Raw genomic sequence first — 20,016 nt, forward strand, 5'->3', positions numbered from 1 at the left:
TGATTAAATTTGTTCAGAAAATCAAAGTAGAGCCCTTTGATAACTTCAGTGTTCAGTTTAAATTCTTTTGGAACAGGAGTTTCATGTTTGGTTTTGTAATGTCTTTGAAGTTAGAAATGCGTTTTATATTATAACATAAAGATGAAGTAAGAATCAAAACAAATTATGTCAATTCACCTGAAATGATTTTTTCCGTCAAAAATTTAACTTAAAACTGTCAAAATTCAGTCCTCCATTCCAATTGCTATTAAAAACAAAGATTAAAATAATGGAATTTCCTAGGATATGGAGATCCTATTTCTCATGCTACTTCAGTAAACTGATTATTGGTGGTTACCTGGTTGCAACAATATACTTGCTGTCAATTGATTATTCTGTTGACTTTTTCCAGTAATGTAACTGATTAATGAGTTACAGCAAAAGTAGCTTACATTGAACAATCTTCTTTATTAGGATAAAGAAACTGCACAATCCTAGAACTATTCTGTCATTCCCAGCCTCACCTACAAAGCTTCTGCCTGTAATCCCATCCCTCTTTCTTCCTGACTGGTTCCTGAGACAAATGTAAAACAACCACCTACATATGCTCATATTTCTTCAGTGCTTCCCCTTTTTTCCTTTAAAAAAATATAATCTTGATTAAAAATTCATATTTATCAGTTAAAGCTTTAGATTAATCAGTACTTATATTGTTATTGTTCATAACAATAGTTAATATAATATAACCATAGTCAGTCATATTTGTGCCTCAAGACAGATTTTATTATTTACTCAGCTCAATATTACATCCTAAATTTGCAGATCATTTGAGATGTCAAAACAAGAAAATAAGCCCTCTATTTTTCAAAATATCAGACAGGTGTTACCTTTTCCTTTACAAAAGTCTATCAGGAAATGCTGTGTACATGAGGGATTCTTTGAATTGTGTCTTTCAACCCATTATTCAAGATCCAAGTCATTTCACCTTGTTCTTTTAGGTCGTGACCTATGCCGAACCACTAACACACTTAAATTTGGGTTCACTCTCACCCATCCTGTATTCTACTCAACACGTCAAGTTCAAAAAAATGCCTGACAGTTTGAAAGAGATTCCCCCTTCTCACTGCACAAAAATCACGGCCTGGATTACAGGAGCCTTAATAGCCAGCCATGTGTCAACCGTACCCCATAGTTTACAGCTGTAATTGTGTAGTAGCACTACTGACTATTTTACGCAGTCGTGAGTTCTGTAGTAAGGCCATTGAAAAGATAGTCCCAATGCCCTACAGAACATGAGTGAGCAAGAGAAAGCATGGGAGGAAGACTGTTATGCACAAGGTGACATCTGTATTACATGCTTTAGATTTGAAGACATCCTCAACTGCTAGTCATAAAATACTCATTTTATGACTAACTAAAACTACATAAAGCCACTTTGCTTTAATTTCTCAAAAACATTCTTAGTCTTCATTCTTTTGAATCAGCTGTTGTTGCCATTTATAAAAGTTTAAAGGTATAATATATCTAAAAGTAACCAAAAGAAGAATGCGCTGTGTTCATAAACTTATCTGAGTCTATCCCAACCATGCAGCTGGTCCAATAAAAAGACAGCACCCACAAAAATCCATGACATAAGGAGAGATGTATTGGTAATGACTGTAGTAAAAGAAATGTTAGAGGTAGAACTTTTACTTGCCTGCCAACTTAGTTACAATACTTTAACAAACAAGTCTATAAAATAGTTAACTAAACAGAAGTTGTGCAAGATTTTGCAATTTAAACAAACACTGTAGCCAACATTTACGGGAAAAGATGGTTTCAAAGTAAATCTTTGATCAATATAACATGGTATTACCAGAAGCACACCAGGTTAGGATTTTTTTGTTTTTCCTCTCAAAAGAAGTAATTCTAACAATGCTCAGAAGACAACCCCGCTGTCAGGATAAAGCAGTTAAAATGATTGTGCCCTATTACTTATTTATTAAACATCATCAAGCTATGCTGAAACCCACAACAAAACTTTTATATACACAGAAGCCAAAAAATAAAGTGCGTTGGAAAATAATTCTTAAAGTTTTGTTGTACAATCTTTACATGCCTAAAATTATTAAATCAAAGATAAATGCTAATGTTTCTTCTCATACCAGCCCAGCCTCTGGCTTCTTTACTTTTCATTTCATCCAGAAAGAGCACACACCAACTGCAGAGGCTTCCTCAGCCTGACGAAGGGTTTTTAAACCCGAAAGCTTGCTAAGAATTTTTTTTTCTGACAATTTAAATCAGCCTAATAAAAGATATCAGATTCACCCAAAGAATCTTGTCTGCCTACATCCTTAGACCAACATAGCCACAGCCTGGTAATGTTTCTCCTCTGCCTTCTTGTTTTCCTGATTCAAAAATTCAAAAGACTTTTATCTAAGTCTATTCCAACCATGCGGTTGGTCCAATAAAAATATAGCACCTGCAAGAATCCATGTCATTAAAAAATTATGCTTGTTCATAACCTAACACATACTTGCCTGGCTCTGAAACCCACACCATATAATTTATATGACACACCAACATAAACTTAGGGTCTGATATGGCTCTGCCTGTAACACGCCTGAAGTTGGTGTTTCATATAAACTACATGGTGCTGTGGGTTTTTAGAGCCATGTGTTAGGTTATGGTTCGAGCAAGCAGAATTTTAGACCTTCACCTCCTGGTAGACCATGATCTCCATGCAGACTTTCAAGGTCTTCCAAGAAATGAAAAGGAAGAACTTTATCCCTTCCTTTATAAAAATATTCATAAAAAACACAGGGGAAAACTATGTTTTTTTAACCAGCAAGCAGAAGGCGACACAAAACTGAAGTACAAACAAGTTTCACTCCTGTGAGATACAACGCCTTTAACTGGAATAATGTAGAGACAAGTGAAAATGCTACCAGACTTTTCTCAGTGATGCAGCATGCTATAAATGCCAGCTAAAATTTTCGGTGTAAAAACCATTCCTACGCTCCAATGTGAAACAGCAGGGAGAACAAGGCAATGAGCTCAAAACACTCCAGTTTGAAGATGGTTCGTCAAATAACCAAAGACTCTAGTGAAAAAGACACCCACAGAAAAAAAGACTGAACGCCTCAGGAGCTAAACCCTGCACTTTGCCCGCTCCCCTCGATGCTGCAGAGTTTAGCCAGGGTCCACATGCCAACCAGGGAGGTGAGGTGAGGCAAGGCTCAGCCCGAGGGCCTAATGGTCACCACTGCCCCTTGACTTCATCCAGCACCTCTGAAGAAACCAAACCCATGGTCTGCGATCCGGCAGCCAAATTTTAATTTTTTTTTCCAGAGGAACAGCCAAAAAACCTGCCCCATGTCTGGAAGCTGCTGCATTGTCCCAGCCTCCGGATTTTGCCGAGGTGAAACGAGGCAGATTTTGCTCCGTTGTGAACGGAATTCAGCACTTTACAAAGAGGCTGGCTTGGAGTGGAGGGGGGGTGACATGCAGGCCTGGCTGCGCAGGAGGCAGCGCGGGCTGTGAAATAGGAGCTCCCTGGCCAGGAGCAGCCCCAAGGGGGGGAGGGGTGGGCAGGTAGATGGGGACCACGCACTCCCACACGAACCCCGACCACCTGCCGGCCCCGCCCACCACGCAGAAGCGGGGCGGGTGACGCCAGAACCCCGCGCCAAACGCCCACAGAAGCTCCGCCCCCTGGGCTGCGGCCGTTGGGAGTAGGCCCCACCCCCTCGCGCGCAGCTCGGAAACAAAATGGCGGTGGCGCGGCGGCCTGGTCCGGGCTCTTAAAGGAGCCGCTCCCCGTAAGTCTGTGGTGGGGGTGGGGTTAGGGATCTACAGTAGGGCGAGGGGAAAAGGGAAAGGGGTGTGGGTCCTGCCTGCGGGGGCCGGGGCTGGGCACGGCGGCAGGGGAGGGGAGGGCAGGAGGCGGGGAGGCGTTGCCATGCCAACCCAGGTAAGCAAAGGCAAGCGTTGGCGGGAGCCTCCCGGGGACGGTGACTCCCCACGGCCCCAGGGGAAGGGTGCAACCCCCCCCAGTGCCCCAGGTGAGAGGGGTGCAAACCCCCCCAGTGCCCCAGGTGAGAGGGGTGCAACCCCCCCAGTGCCAAAGGTGACAGGTGCAAACTCCCCCCAGTGCCCCAGGTGAGAGGGGTGCAAACCCCCCCAGTGCCCCAGGTGAGAGGGGTGCAACCCCCCCCAGTGCCAAAGGTGACAGGTGCAACCACCACTCTCCCCAAAGCGCCCCAGGCAAGGGGGAAGCCTAATCTTGCACCCAGCAGCGACCCAGGCCAGGCTGCAGTGCACACGTCCAGGCTGAGTGCCATGGCTGGGGCACTGCAGGTGGAAGGCGCAAAGCCCTGGTGCACGGTGCTGCAGCAGCGGGCCAAGACATCTGGTGGTGCCTGAGTAACAGATGTGTGAGGGCTGGGCTGTGGCCACCTGCCTGGGCTAAGTGGGTGAGGCAAAGAGATGTGAAATTGTGTTGGTGTCACTGTAGAGGCATGTGTTGCCCCGGGCCTGGTGCTGGAAGACCTGCCGGTGCGAGGCAGCAAGGCAAAGACAAGTCAGCCTGTGCTAGCGGTACGCTAGCTTGGTGTCATGGTGAGAGGTGCAGTAATAACCCAGCATTATTGTAATTGCAGGTTGCACCAAAGCCTTTGCTTTGCAGCAGGATGATGTTTTGTGCTTCTCTATTCTGGTATTTTGAAACACTCCACCAGCAATAAAACATGGTGCAATGTCATTTGCTTGCACCTTGAAGAAGTGAATATAAGCATACTGCAGCAGGGATGCTCTGCCTTGGGCTTGTGGGCTTCATCTGGCCCATGGAGCAGTATCGCACAGTCCGTAGAGTTCCCTGTGGGTCTAGCAACTTGGCAGCAGGGAAGCAGTGACAGCATTACTTGCCACCCCCTGTTGCTAAATTTCTACACTGGTGGTGAGCCCTGGGGGTGAATAGCATGGCCCTGTGTGCTAGACTGTGTGTGTGGGACTGGGGCAGCCTGAGGCTTTGCATGGGCAGCATGGAGTTCTGATCTGGGCAATGCGAGGTGGGATCTGGATGGATGTAGCCTGCAGACTGGTTCTGTGCCACTCATCTGACTTGCGGGGCCAAAAGCTGGAGCACCTCTGTTTCGGTGTACTTGCAGTGCTTCATCCCAGTGCTACTTCATGTTTGCATTGCAGCAAGCTGGGCTGTGAGACTTGGTCCTGCAAAATTCATATAAAAACAACAAGCAGCAAACACCTCTGGTTTCAGGACTTATGTGAAGGCCATTTATAAGCATGCAGCAGCTGGGAGCCTCAGGCTTGCTTGCATGACTTAATCTGAACTGGTGTCAGTTAGAGAAGGGACTTTCCTTTTTAAGCAGCTGTTCATTAGGGGATGTTCTCCCTTTTAAAACAAAAGGAGAAGCGATGAAATTAAATGCAAGGGTGGCATTATTGCAGTTGTGAAGTAACACAGGTAGTTGCCCGCATGTACAGAGTGAAAATCCTAATGATGTATTTACAGATGTTTGTTATATGACCTCTGGGCAATGAAGAAGGCCTCGCAACAAAGAACATCACCCAAAAAAACACAGATGTCACCCTCTCGTACCCCAAGTCCAATGTCTACTGTCAGCTCAAGCACCAGGTCACCATCTCCTCTCAGCAGGCAGGGAACTACAGCTAATTACAAACCCAGAGGCCAGAGACTTCAACAACTTGATGTTGCAGGGGAAAGTGATGTAGGAGCTTCTTTTGAATACCAGAGTAAGAAAGGTACTGTGTAAATAATGACTGCAGGTGTAGAAATTGATCCCGAATGCATTTTGATATTGACAGTGTGAAATAAGGTTATTTTGTCTATCAAAAGTGATATTGAAGGGGTATTATCTTTGCATTTATATCTAAAATTTGGCCCATAACAGAGGTAATCTCTGCCTTGAAAAGTTATAAATGGATTGGGGATTCTCTGATTAAAACATTGGTACTATAAACTGTCTATGGATAGTAAATGAGGCTTGGGTTCATGGTATTCCCCTGCACTAGCAAATTTTGCTGAAATGGCACAGGGAAAATGGATCCTGGAGATTTTGTTGGAATATTCACTCCTCCAAGTCTCCAGAGACCCTGTACCCTCCTCCCGCACCGTACTTCTGGAGCTACTTCTGATGTGTTCATTTTCTTTTCATACCTTCTGCGGCATAACCATTCCCAGATTTCCCTTTTTTTTAATATTACAGTAAGTAAAACATTGTAATTTTCTTCATTTCGGTGCTAACAGCATTACATATTTTTTCTATTGTTAACTTCAGATGAAGATAGCCCAGGTGTTCGGTATATTACAGAGTCATTGATTAAAAACCTGTCCAAACAGGAAAATTTGGCATATGTAAACTCACTGAATCTTTCTCTTGGTAAGGATTTGGACAAAAAGTTTAAGGTGAGTTATTGCAAGTAATTTTTTATTAACAAGAGCTGAAAACATTGTATGAACAATAATACAATTTAAAAAAGAAATATAATTGTTAAAATTTCTGAGCTGACCTTTAGAACCTGGTGCTGAAAGGCTTTATAATATTTTGTACTATCATTTTATGAATATATGATTCTTATAAATGGGAACCTCTGTATGTGTGTACATGATAACTTGTTTATTTTTTAGTATATAGAAAATTTGGAAAAATGCTCTAAACTAGAAGTACTAAATCTCAGTAACAATCAAATAGAGAAGATTGAAAAGCTGGATAAACTGCCAAAGTTACGTGAACTCAATTTGTCCTACAACAAAATCAGGTAAGCATAAAAATTTGTTTTGGGAATACGATGGAAATTTAGAAAGTTAAGATCCCTCTTGTATGTTTGATAAAGCATTAGAAATCACACCGAGAAGTATTTGTATAAATCCTAAATCCATGTAATCCAATACAACACTTCTCACTGTGATTTCTGTTAACATACATATCATTTGATATAATGTAGAGATATTGTGTAATATTAAAGCCTGGTATCAGGCCTTAATATTAATACAGGTCTTCCTATGTCATTACATCAGCAACAGAGAAGGATTCACCTTCAGAAAAGAGAACTGAAAGATTAAAATGAAAGGGCCTGATCATGCAGTCAGTGCGCTTGCAGAAGTCTTAATTAATACATTTACCACCAACAGATAGCTTCCACTATTTTGAGGAAGCTGTTTTAATTGGGTAATGTAAAAATGCTAAGGGATGATTGGGTGGAATAGCAAACTCCTGCATGCTGCCCTTATTATTTGCCACCAGCAAAGTAAAATTAGTAACTTCTCTTTTAATAAACTCTGGGGCTGCAAACATGGTAACCGCAATTACAGTAAAGAGGTTAAAGGAAGTGTTCACAGGACTAAGTAGCATTTCTGCACAGTGCAATGAAGCAACTTCCTTTCTTTGGAGAGTTAGAAAATAAAATAAAATAATGCCAAAGTAATGTTGCTTTATTTTAATGTTTATATATATCTCAGAAATCTAGTTTTACAATTTGTTTTCTAATCAAATACAAATATAACTTCAAGATTTCATTTTTTTTTCTTGAGTACAATGAACAGCTTAGATAAAAAATATATTTTGTCTAGTATTGAAATATAAATTATGTTTTCATGTCCATATCACTTTGTATTTGAAGCATGAAATTAAGGTTGGTCAAAAGAATTAATACTTGGGCTGCTATGAATTTGACTGCTAGAGTGAAGGGAACAATGTGGCTGGCTATTAATGCTACTGTCAAAATCTTTTCATCATTTTAATTATAGAATGTTAAAATGAGATACAAGAGATTTGATGCAATGACCTGCAAAAAAGTGCAGCAGCAATAAGCAGCCTTTGTTCTAACTGGTTTAAAGCATCCCAGGGTTTTTTATACAATTTTGTTTTGACCTGTAAAATGACCTCTACTAAGACACTTTTTTTGCTAGTTTCCTGGGTGATTATTTAGGATAGATTTTATTGTACAGTATCCCTGAGGGCATAGCTACAGTGTTCATCTGACTTCATTCCTAATAGCTAAATTCCTTGCTTTCTTTCTTTTCAGTAAAATTGAAGGTATAGAACATATGCAGCATCTTCAAAAGCTGAACCTTGCAGGGAATGAAATAGAGCATATTCCTGTGTGGGTAGGAAAGAAATTAAGGTCCTTGCGCATCCTTAATTTGAAAGAAAATAAAATATCCTCAGTAAGTGACGTCAGCTAGCTGTGATAATTGTTCACAATATGTTCTTTTTAAAGACTTTGGTAACTGACTTTTTTGCAATGTACATAAGCTAGTATGGTTATTATTTTAATAATTACACGCTCTTTGTAGGGGAAAAAAGTACAGCAGTAATTGATTTACCATCAACTTCACAAGGCTGCTCACTGTGTAATCAGGAAAAACCTTCCTCTGTCACAAGGCATTCAGTTTTAAAACTGTTACATTAGTCAGGACAAAGCAAGGTTTTGCAAAATGAGGAGAAACTTAATGGAAATGGACAAGGTTTTTTCTCATGGTTTCTAGTCCAGTTCTTCATGAAGTGTGCATCCACTTGAAATTAGCTCAGGTTGGCACTATGTCTTGTGGAAAGCACAGGAACAAAAGTCACCTTTTACTTGTTTGAGACATGTTTAGATTAACTTCTGAGGTTAGCTATGATGAGAACTCGTGTGCTAGTAGTGCAGCTCTTGAAGGAGCCATGGCTACTAGTGAGTGAATAGGGTCAGCCCATTATATAGACAGCTGCTTGGGACTGGGGCGCCCTTTCCCTGTGAACTCCTATGATCCATTTGACTGTGGAGTGTTGGACCCTTCTAAACTCTGAACCTGACTCAAGTAACAAGCATTTGGAATTTCCAAAGCCACGTTTGCCAACTTCCTATCAGGAACAGTTTCATTCCAGGACAAGAGTACGCAACTTGTACTCTGATATTGCTCTACACTTTTGTTCTGTGCACCCTCTTTTTGTATATAAACAAATGTATCCTTTCCTATGATGATGTTAATTTATTTTATTCAACACCAGAAAGTAGGTGGTAAGGAAATGATTGACCTAAAACAACTATCTAATCATGGTATCTTCTTTTCTTTGATTTAGCTCCATGACATAGCTAAGCTGAAGCCACTAAAAGACTTGACTTCTCTATTTCTGGCAAACAATCCAGTTGTAAATCTGCCTCATTATCACCTGTATACCATATTCCACCTGAGGTCACTAGAAAACCTTGAGGGACAACCAGTGACAAATCACGACAGGCAGGAGGCTCTCGAGAGGTTCAATTTAGGTAATTGCTATGATGCGTGAGAAGTACTGTGAACTCTACCAAATGTAGATGGAAAGCTTTGTAATTGAGGTAGTCATCTGACAGATTGTTAAATAAGGTTTTGAGTGACATGGTTGATATTCCTGAATTTTAAACTCACTATTAAAGTTTACTGCTAATCTCTCATAACCAGCTATTACCTCTGAAGACCACTCACGTTCCTCTAAGAAGAAAAGAAATATGTTAGAATTTTATACTGCTGGGAGGTTATTACAAGCAAAAACAGAATTGTCCTTTTATTTAAGTCCGTTGTTTAGAAGGCTGACTGTATCCATCATAAGGTCAAAAGCATAGTTTTGTTTCTGATTTCACTTTAAATTATTATACTTGATAAGGGTTACAAACATATACTCTGTCTAATTCATGGTTACTCCATTTCTGTGCTTGGTCAGGGAGTTTGAGGAGGAAGAGGGCTGTAACTTAAGCTTTTTTTCCCCCTTCTTAGAAGCAGAGAGAAGTTTAATGATGGCATCCCTGACTCTCTATGAGCAAGCCAGCTTAGAGTCTTAATTTTTGCTCTTGACTGTGCAAAATGTCCTCTTCCAAGGGGTAGAAATGGGCCACTGAAAGTATCCACTTTGTAATCCAGAATGGTTCAGTCCCTGTGCATGTATGTAGTGATAGCTAACAAAAAGAGCCACTGTGAGTTTGAGAGAGTATTCTTATTATATCTAGGAAGCATGGCAATATAAGTCACTTGAGAATTTTTTTCAATAACAGTTTTAACTATTTGTATTATTTGCATGGATTCTTTAAAGCAATTATTAAATTTATAGGATACTTCTTTTCTGGTTAAGAAGGATTCTCTGCTATCGTATATTAGATAGAAAAAATGTGGAAAATGAAGACAAATGTCTTTATTTTGTTTTATAGAAGAGATAGAAAAGTTAGAAAGAGATTTGGAGAAAACAGTAAAAGAGATGGAGGACCTTAAAATTAAACAGTCCCAAGTGCTTGAGCAACTTCAACATCAAGATGAGGCCAACAGATCATTAAAAGAAAAGGCCCTGCAACAGAAACAAAGCTATAAAGAACTTCAGAGGGACCTAGACACCAAAAATGAACTGGTAAACTAATACTTTGCATCAAATATATTTGGGAATAATATTTTTTTTACATATTCATAGATAACTGGGAATTTAAATGCTAGGAATTTATGTTTAAATTTGTATTTGGATCTCTGTGGCTTGGAGGGCATTCTCACCCAGCAGGTGGCTTTTTCATCCATGTCTTGGAGTAATGGGCAAAATCTATATTACAAAAACTAGCACTATCCCAAGTAGCAGTTTTGGCATAGAGAAAAAGAAGGGTTGGATCATAGCAAATAACCTCACCATATCAGAAAACCTCAAACTTCAAGGCTTCGGCAAGGTAAAGATGCCTGGGGAAGCTTATTAGGCAGGTAGAGACAGGACTTCAGTTTGCAGATTTGTTGAATCGGGCACCTTTCACATGCAGTATATTCACTAAAGCCAGCAGTCCGCTAGTATGCTTCGGATGTCTTTGGATCGTGTTCCCTTGAAAAAACTAAAGTAATGTACATATTAGGAAAAAGTAGCTAACCGGAGGATGCTTTGCTGGTGTTGCCAAGGAATAGTTATGCTCTAATTTTGCAGCACCTCAAAATCACGTAAGTAGCAGAAACAATAACTCAATTTGATTTAATTTAGAGTAAGACATTTGCGTCCTTGCGCATTACTTGCCCCATTTTTCTCTCTTTCCTTCTCAACAAGCTTGTACATTTTTGCCCCCATGATTGCTCCTACAACTCTATTCTATGTATTATTTAAGTAGCCTGTAAGCTACCAACAAAAATGGAGGTTAGTTGTCTTTCCACTTAGTTTGATATGGAAATAGGCCTTTTGGGATATACAGATTTCTCATGAATTAAGCCTTTTTAAGGTATAAAATGTTGTATATTTTCTATTGCTTTAGTAGTAAAAAAGCTATTTGTCTCTAGTCCCTTTTTGTTTTAAAATTCTGTGCAACAATAAGAGGTTAAGTTCCTGAGAGCTGCTAAACTTCCAGCATACTGAAACTTCTGCACTATTTTTTAAGCTGCTGCTGTAATAATGTAAAAAATCTTGAAATTTTATTTTCTTTGTTGGATATAAAATGCAACATTTACAAAACTGGCTCCTATAATGTGACGCTTTACATTGCCAAGTAATAATTGATTCATTCATATGTATGGTAAGTTCCAAGTAATGTATATTTAATTAAAATCGTCTTTCACACATGCACATCCATAAAACATGTCCTTTAAAATATTATTGCTTAATTTTTCCATAAAGTAAAGTGAATTAAGTAGTTTACTTTTATAAATATTTCCAACACACTTTCTTCTAAACAGCAGCAGGTTTCTGAAAAGTAGTTTTCAAGTATAAGCAGGGTTTAGCAGAGTATGTATTACAACTTAACCCATTCTTGACCTTTTAGATGACAAACATTGCTTGCTTCTTTCTCCCTTTAGCTGGTATCTTGGTTTGTCACAGTTCCCTTTCTGCTGAGCCTTTGTTCCTCACTAAAGGTAGTCCCCATGTACAGCTGGACTGCACAGGTGTTTTTTTATTGTGCATAAGAATTGCTTGCATGGTCACTAGTGTCTAAACATAAAAGGTTCCAATGAGACTGTTCATTTGATGTAATTTATTTTCTCAGTCATCTTCCATTTTTGGAATTTGACCATTTTTTGTATGGCATGAAATACTTTAATTTTTAAACTTTTTGTTAAGCTTACTGCTTATTCCTGTCTATTCCATTTCCTTTTTTCACTCCATTAGTCCTGTATTCTGCTTTCTATTGGGGCTTTGCTGCATGCTCTCCTTCAGGTCTTCAGCATGAAAATATGATCCCCCCACCCCCCCCCCTCCAAAAAAAAATCACATGATGGACCTCTATAAAAAGTTGATTAATGGCAAAGGTTTAAAATACATTAACATTTACTGTTTTAAAGTACTGTAAATAGTATCTTTTCAATTAGGAGAATTTTAAATTCCCATCAACGCAAAAAAAAGAAAAAGTAAGAGTGTTGAGTCACACAGTGAACCATATTATTATCATTCTTCAACAGTTAACGTTCTTTAAAATTTAATTGGCTACAGTTTAAGTTGCCTTCTGCTAAATGACCAGTTACAGAACCGTACCATGAATGACAAATCTTTGACAAAACCATTTATTACAACAATTAGCTATGTTTGAATTGTATGAAATGAAGTTTCAAAGGACCTTCATGTGATCATTTGTACTGAAATTGTTGTGGTTTTGTTTGCCGTTGTTTATAGTAATTTAAAGCTAAGGTAAAATACATTCTTGTGTTACACCTGTTGCCGCAAAACAATTCATAACTTTTTTTTTTATATCACTGCAAAGGTTTTGGAATGACTGTGTACTTCATACACACACCATATGCTGTTAATTTGAAATGTATCTTGCAATTCAGGTGGTAATTTCCTGATGACAGTGATTCTTTTTGTTTCATGCTGCCATTAGCTAAAGCAGAAGACTGTGGAGTTAACCCGAGCCTGCCAGAAGCAATATGAATTGGAGCAGGAACTGGCTTTTTATAAGATTGATGCCAAATTTGAGCCATTGGGTTACTTTCCATCAGAGGTAATGCTTTCAAATATGAATTTTGTGTTTCTCAAACTGTGAAGGAGGTTGTATTTTTTGCCCACTCATAAATCTTGCTTTACATATGGATCCTTGTTATAAATAAATGGAACTGTAACTTTGATTTTAAATCAGTTTAATCATTTTAGCCCACATGTTTTCTTGATGAGATTAAAATTAATATTTCTTAATATTATATAGTATTTAATACGTACATAACAATGCAAATACTTTGTTTAGCTTAATGGAGCAAACAAATACAGCATCTGTCACTAATGATAATCATGCAAAGGATATCCCCCACTCTGGGCTTCATTCTGCAGCTCTTGTGAACTTCTGGCTCCCTGAACTCAGTGCCAAAGCTCCTGTTGATCTAAGGGGTCAGGTTTTCCATCCTCTGTGGTGTACTTACTCCCAAGAATAGCTACTTTTTGGTTCAGAATTTGACCTTCTCCTTTAGAGACATATATGCATTATAGGAGAGAGCACAATAAAAGTATATGTAGTTCAGTGCATTTTAATTGTTAAAAATGCAATTTTTGCTAAAGCTTAAAAGGTAACAACTTTAAAAAAAATCGCATTTATTTCATGGTTTTACACTATTTTAATGTTATAAGTATATCTAGACATAAGAAAGAAACACAACTCCTTAAGTTAGTATTAGTTGTTGCAGTTGATGATATTTGAATAAGGTTTCCCTTGCTTTACGCTGTACATGTGTTCCTGGAAAATGGTGCATAGCTCAAATTCACATAAAGGGAACCCACTTTAGAATGTAACAAATAGGCAGCTGTTCCAAGACCTCGACTGTACTGATGTGGCGTCGCACTGCTCCTGGGGCAGCTGCAGCTCCAGAAACATGGGCACCAACTGCCCTGAGCGGCAGCTGTGGGTGCTGCTGCTGGGTGGCTTCATGGCTCACTGCTCCCGGGGCACCACGCTGATGGGGCCGGGCCAGGTTGGGCTGCAGGAGCCAATGTTGCCGCGTGGCTTGGGCACCACCACCCGGCTCAGCCCCCCAAATAATTTTTTCTTCCTCTGTCTATCATGTCACTCCCACAATACGCCGCACAAAGCAGCTGACTGCAGGTTTCCACCACACTGATCACATAAGAGTGAATTTACCTCTCATATAATTAATTTGTGGTATAAAAAGGGTCATTGCATAAGAGCAAATTCGCACATACAGAACCTGCATAAAGCGAGGGTAACCTTGTATGGTCATTATAGACAATTAAAATGCCTGTAGGACTGGAACTACATCATTCTTCTCTTTCCTTCCCTCCCCAATACTGTTTGTATGACCCATTCTTATGTAACAACCAGGAAGGAAAGCATTTTAAAAACAGAAAGCATTCACTGTAAAACCAGATAAACTTGTAAAAGGAATCAAGGTATGCATAACATTTGAAACTTCATTTAACTCTTATTTTTAAACTGTCAAGTTTTCAAGGTAGTCTCCCTTCAGTGTAGGTTAAATTCAAGCTTAAATATGCAAAATTATTATTTTCCAGCATATGAAATAATGTAATATGCGTTGTTAAATGTCGTCTTTCAGGATGTTGAACTTGATGATGTACCTGGTGAAAGCCCTTACATCGGTAAAGCTAGATACAAGAGAAACATGTATACCAGAGAAAGTTACATTTCTAATAAAGCGCAGCAAATTCAAGTTAGAAAAATAGAAGTAGATGAAGATGATCTACATAGGAACCAAGAACTTAAATCACAGCTTCATCAAACTCTAGATAGAGAACTAGAAGATAAAGAAAAAAAGATACAAGAAGGTAAATTTGGAAGTTTTCACAAGTAAAATTATTATTACTATTATTATTGTTGTTTTGGTTGTCGTTGTCACCATCATTGTTATTGAGATGTATACAAACCTGGTTCCCTTTATCTGCTGCCAGAGGAACATTCTGATTCAGACTGAACTTAATAATAATAATAATAATAATAATAACAACAGCTAAAACTGTATGATCAAGGTGGCCTCTAAAATTATCCAAAAAATAAGGAGTTAAATAAGTTAAGAGAATTTTGCATGAGGGGACTTGGGAGAAAAATGTATTGTTTTTAGTTGCTAAAAATGTAGTGCTAAGAGCGAGACTCATTTATAGGCTTCAGATGTACCAGCAAGGATGTACCAGCCAGGAGATTTCTCTCCTTCCTCCAGCTGTGAGCTGAAGGTGAAAGAAGTTGAGAAAGTTGAAGGGGTTGGGGAGTGAGAGGGGAGAGAGTGCGAAAAGTGGTCTTCTGCCCACATGGACCCTCCATACCAGCTGTGGATACAACTGTGCACTGTTGCACTTCCTTTTTTCAGCAGTGAGCAGGGCTTAGCAAGATTATTGCTACCCCTGTTCAATCCCCACACAGCTCTGAGGATTGCAGAGAGACTGATGTTGCTTAAGCTAGCATGATAGAATATAGAACATATACATCAATGCTTCTTAGAAATTATTTAAACATGGTTTGGTGGGGATTTATTTCTTTGCAGCGCAAGGAAGATTAGCAGAATTGCAAAGTGAAATAGTAAATGGAGAACAACAAGTTTTGAAAGCAACAGTGGAGCTTAAACAACTTCAGGATGCTTTGGCTCAGAAAAAAGTATGTAAAAACCAACAACGTTATCAGGAAAGAAAATAAACATGTTGAAGCAGTGTAGGCATAGAAAATTGAAGTGTCTTCCTCCCATTTCACTTCCCAGTGTCTTAAATGCCTATGAATGAGGGGTGCAATGTAAGGGTGTTTAAGACAGCTTGTGTGACTTCTGAGATGTCAGCTTGAGCATCACTGAGAACTCATGTTGAGGAAATAGATAACTTTTTAAGACATAAAGTACATGTAGTTGAAATTATAGATGCAGTCCAGCTTCTCATAAGATTAACTGGTTGTTGCCTTTGTGCAAAGGACTTTGAATGGAAATGTGTGTGTTGCTTTATGTGTCCATATCAGTAATCGCCAATAAGAGCCCCACTTCGCGAAACAGGATTTCAATCCTGACTGCATTTTTTCAGTGCCCGTTGCCAGCAGTATGTGCACTGTCTCAAGAGTTAGGTAGTTTTAGTAAACTTGGCAGAAAGTAACAGTGCTGATGCTGTGTCTTCATATAATGAAGAGGGTATAAACTCACACATTTCTTGGATTCACATGATTCTGATACTCTGTGTGGTGAATTAAAGTAAGTTTCTTACAATGCAGTCTGGTACTCTCATGTTTTAAGGAATAACAATGAGTTAAACTCAGAAGTAAACATTGTAGCTGCACGAAAAATAGAAAGACCAGAAAGGATGTTTCAGCCTATTTGAAAATGTATCTACAGCTTTTTGATTTTGTGTCCTCAACTATTATTACTGATCTTATTGCTATGCATGTTTTACAAACCAGCAATTTAACATTTTTTTCCTTTTAAAAAGCCATAGCTTTGACAAAATATATTGTAAACTTTTTAAGACAGCAAGAAGCAATTATAAGTGATTCAAATGCTTTAACTTTCCCTTAGATTTTTTTCAAATGACATTTAAATGAGGTTTTTAAGATAACTAGCCAAACACCATGACTCTGGGCTTTCCTGGCACAGTAGGCCAAGGCTCAAGGTTATATAATTATTAAAGGCAATTCCAAGTAGTTTGTTCCAGTCTTTATAGTTTGAGGGAGAGAAAATACAATAAACTCTTGCCAACTGAGCAAAATAACCAGGACTCAAACCTTCAGGGATCAGTGTTTTTTAGACAACACATTAGGTTAGATAACTGCAATCTGTAATAAAAGTGACGTGTTTATCAAATGCAACTTTCTGAAGCAGGCATTTATTTTCAAGTTTAATTGCGTTTTCCCATGCTCTGTCTTCAGATTTCAGAAGCCAATACAGAAGATCTTCAACAGCAATTAAATGTTAAAATACAGCTCTTAAATCAGTTACGAGATGAAGCTTTGGAATTGGAAAAACAGATGGAAAAACAGAGACAAGAAATGGGGAAAAAGCAGAAGGAGATTGAAGATTTGCAGAGCTTTATAGATTCTTTAGATCCTAAAGATCCGAGACATGTAAGTTAACTACTAACGATTCAAAAATTAGCTTTTCCATGCTGTTTTTTGTTGTTGTTGGAGGGTATCCATTTGTTAAATATTTTTCTGATGTATTTTAACAAATTAGAATCCAGTTATGCCTAGAAGCATGTGTCCTTCATGCTGTTTAGCAACACTTCATTTCTGAGTTGAATACAACAATTGCTTGCTCTAGTTACTTTTTAAAATTTTGACAAAGTAAAAAAACAAGTTCCTTCTTTAACAAATGTATTTGTGGAACTAAATGTTCAACTAAACCACAAGCAGTAGTTTATAAGAAGACATAATTGTTGGCATCTCTGGAAGTTCAGCTACTCTACACAAGTCAAAAGCTGCTGTTACTACTTTGGATCTCTTTTTTGCACAGACCCTAATGGAGACGAATTCATATCTCTCCTTATAAGAACTGTTTCCATGATTAGCTGCTTGTGCTCAAGGGCAGTGTCCCTTTCAGGGGAAAAATCCTTTTAATAATTCAAGAATCCCTGTAGTATAATGTATTGTTCTCTGGAGCATACTCTGAGAACTTTAGTGACCAGTAAGTAGTCTAATTCTACCATACATATACCATCGGATTTGCTTTCTCACGGTATGTGGTGCACTATCCATAAACTATCAAAAACCCTTTCTTCAATCTGCTCAAGTGGCCCAACTGACAGTTTTTTGCTGCAGTTGGCCTGGAGAAAACATTGGTATGGCTTCTGTTTCTCCAGCCTTTACCATATCCTCTTGCTTTCGTACAGTAGGGAGCATGGTGGCTGTGGAACAGAGAAGTTTATGAACAGTTGCCTTATATCTTTCCCTGCACAGGACTTGTCTCTGTAAAAGTAATGTACTTGAGCCTTCCACTCTCAGCAGGTGGAACATACAGGCCTATGCTTACTGTATTGTTGAAGAAGAGGTTTCAGTTTCTGAATACCTGGAGGCAAATGCAGATATTCCAGGAAATCTATATTGATGACCTGTTTCTTTTATCGCTTTAAAAGCAGTCCTTAAAAATTTAACCGTTAGCATAATTGTGGTTTCTAACCCCAGCAGATGTTGTATACGGCAGATTTAAATTAATACGAAGTGAAATTAGAGTACATTCAGTTTGAAACATGCATCCTAAAAGATGACTTATTTTTTAAATAATAGCTTTCTGTATTCAGAGCTGTTGGTTGTAGCTGTGTTGGTCTAAGGACATAGGCAGACAAGGTTCTTAAAGTACATATGATATCTTTTATTAGACTAAATACTTGGAAAAAAATTCTTTGCAAGCTTTTGGGTACAAACACCTGAAAGCTCGTTTTTGTTTTTTTTTTCTTCCCCCCGGATGTTTGTACCCAAAAGCTTGTAAAGAATAATTTTTTCAACTATTTATTTGGTCTAATAAAAGTGGTCACATTTACCCTAAGAACTTTGTCTAGCTTTCTATATGAGTATTCAAGCTGGGTTTTTTTTTTATTTATGTCAATATACACACAAAGTATCCCCAGGCCTGATTTCTCTGCTTTTGCCTGAGGGCCAGAGGCTCCGATCTAAAATGTATTTTAAACCGACAGTTTAAAAAAATAGGCAGATTGTAACGTTCTGTGTTTCAGGAAGATTTCTTAAACCAAAGGAAGCAGTCTTCTCTAAAAACTAAGCCCAGCCTCTTGGAGAGTAGATCGACTGTTACTAACTCCGTAGTGGATTGGCTGTGGACATAGCTTCCTGTGTTGTGATTTAAAGCAAACAGGGCAGAGTACAGCTTGCAGAGACAAGCAGTGATCGGAGAGCATGTCACTACTCTGCAGTCATGACAAAGAAACTCTCTGAGCCTCTTCAACTTCCCGTGGTTTCAAACCACATGCTCACCAGTGTCGTTGTCAAACAGAGAAGACTGGAAGAGAGAAGACAGAAGAGAAACTATGGTCTATTTAAGCAACTTTCTGTGATTATGTTCTTCATTTTTAAGTAACATGAATTCTAAATTACGGGTGGGGTTTTTTGCAAATAACTTCAGAGGAAGGAAAGACGAAGACAAAGCTGTAAGTGTTTTTCTTAACAATGGTCTTGTGACATTCAGCAGCTGCCCCACGATAAAGATTCAACAGCTGCAGCTGCATTTGACTTTATTTGGTAGAAGTATATTTTGGAAGTTAAAACTGTTAAAACTGTAATCCTTTTTTGACAGGTGATGATTTTGAGTTGTTTTAATGTGAATGCAAAGGGTTGTAACTGCATATTTTAGAAATACTGTGTTACATGATTTATTTCTGCCACAGCAGTTTTGTGAAAAGCAAAATGGCTGTATAAGTTAAGCATATGTTTTTATGGCTTTATTTGAAAACTAAATGTCTTACAGTAACACAACTTTAAAAAATATATATATTGTAGAATTTGAGGAATGAATTAAAACGTAAGTAGCCAGATAAAAGCCTGTTCAGGAAGCCTGTAAAGCTTCTTGTAGTTTAAAAAGTTAAACTTCGTATTATGAAAGTTTCTGAAATTACATATGTTGTGTTTTGAAACTTTAGTTATAAGTAACCCATATCAACAATATTACCAGCATGAACTGCATTCAGTTATAAAAACAAGTTGCACAGCACATGGTAGATCAGAAACTTGGCACTGTTTTCAGTTGTTTTGGGGGCACTGCAGATTAATTGAATGTGGCTGCTCCTAGGAAACTTCAACTTTAAAAATAAAAATGAAAGAAATGTAAAACTGGGCTGACTTGTTAGTTGTATTCAGTAATTTAATGTAGAATATTTAAGCTCAGTTATTAATCTTTTTTTTGATTTTTCTCCCCCCTAAACTGGAGACAGCTTGCTTCGCTACCGTAGATAGAAAATAGGATGATAAAGGACACGAAGAGTTTATCTTGCATAAAGGAGCAGAGAGTGGTATTATCAGATTCTGAGAGCAGTCCTGTTCTTACTTTCTTGGCTTGAATGGGCTAATGAATTTGTGAGAATAAAAGTTGAAAGGATGTTTTTAGGGCTATTACAGATGCATATATCCTTCTCCCCTTGAAGTAACAGGAAATTTGCTATATATATAGCAAATATATATATTTATAGG

The 20,016-nt window shown here is 38.5% G+C and overlaps 1 protein-coding gene across 3 annotated transcripts in view; it reads left to right on the forward strand.

The window, feature by feature from the left end:
• The first annotated feature begins 3,693 nt into the window (after positions 1 to 3,693).
• CNTRL (centriolin) overlaps positions 3,694 to 20,016 on the forward strand; it is a 49,319-nt gene continuing 32,996 nt past the window's right edge. For 2 of the 3 annotated variants that reach the window (XM_019510838.1, XM_019510839.1), the window contains exons 1-11: positions 3,694 to 3,779; positions 5,492 to 5,742; positions 6,279 to 6,406; positions 6,629 to 6,759; positions 8,026 to 8,167; positions 9,063 to 9,249; positions 10,162 to 10,355; positions 12,781 to 12,900; positions 14,459 to 14,687; positions 15,398 to 15,507; positions 16,753 to 16,947. In XM_019510838.1, the coding sequence (XP_019366383.1) occupies positions 5,517 to 5,742; positions 6,279 to 6,406; positions 6,629 to 6,759; positions 8,026 to 8,167; positions 9,063 to 9,249; positions 10,162 to 10,355; positions 12,781 to 12,900; positions 14,459 to 14,687; positions 15,398 to 15,507; positions 16,753 to 16,947 (1,662 nt within the window). In that variant the 5' untranslated portion in view covers positions 3,694 to 3,779; positions 5,492 to 5,516. Of the gene's footprint in view, positions 3,780 to 5,491; positions 5,743 to 6,278; positions 6,407 to 6,628; positions 6,760 to 8,025; positions 8,168 to 9,062; positions 9,250 to 10,161; positions 10,356 to 12,780; positions 12,901 to 14,458; positions 14,688 to 15,397; positions 15,508 to 16,752; positions 16,948 to 18,674; positions 18,981 to 20,016 lie in introns of those variants that run through there. The other variant, XM_019510840.1, reaches the window with a different exon arrangement.

This window comes from Gavialis gangeticus, unplaced genomic scaffold, assembly GCF_001723915.1.
Source record: "Gavialis gangeticus isolate Ggan-Ray unplaced genomic scaffold, GavGan_comp1, whole genome shotgun sequence".
NCBI lineage: Eukaryota > Metazoa > Chordata > Crocodylia > Gavialidae > Gavialis > Gavialis gangeticus.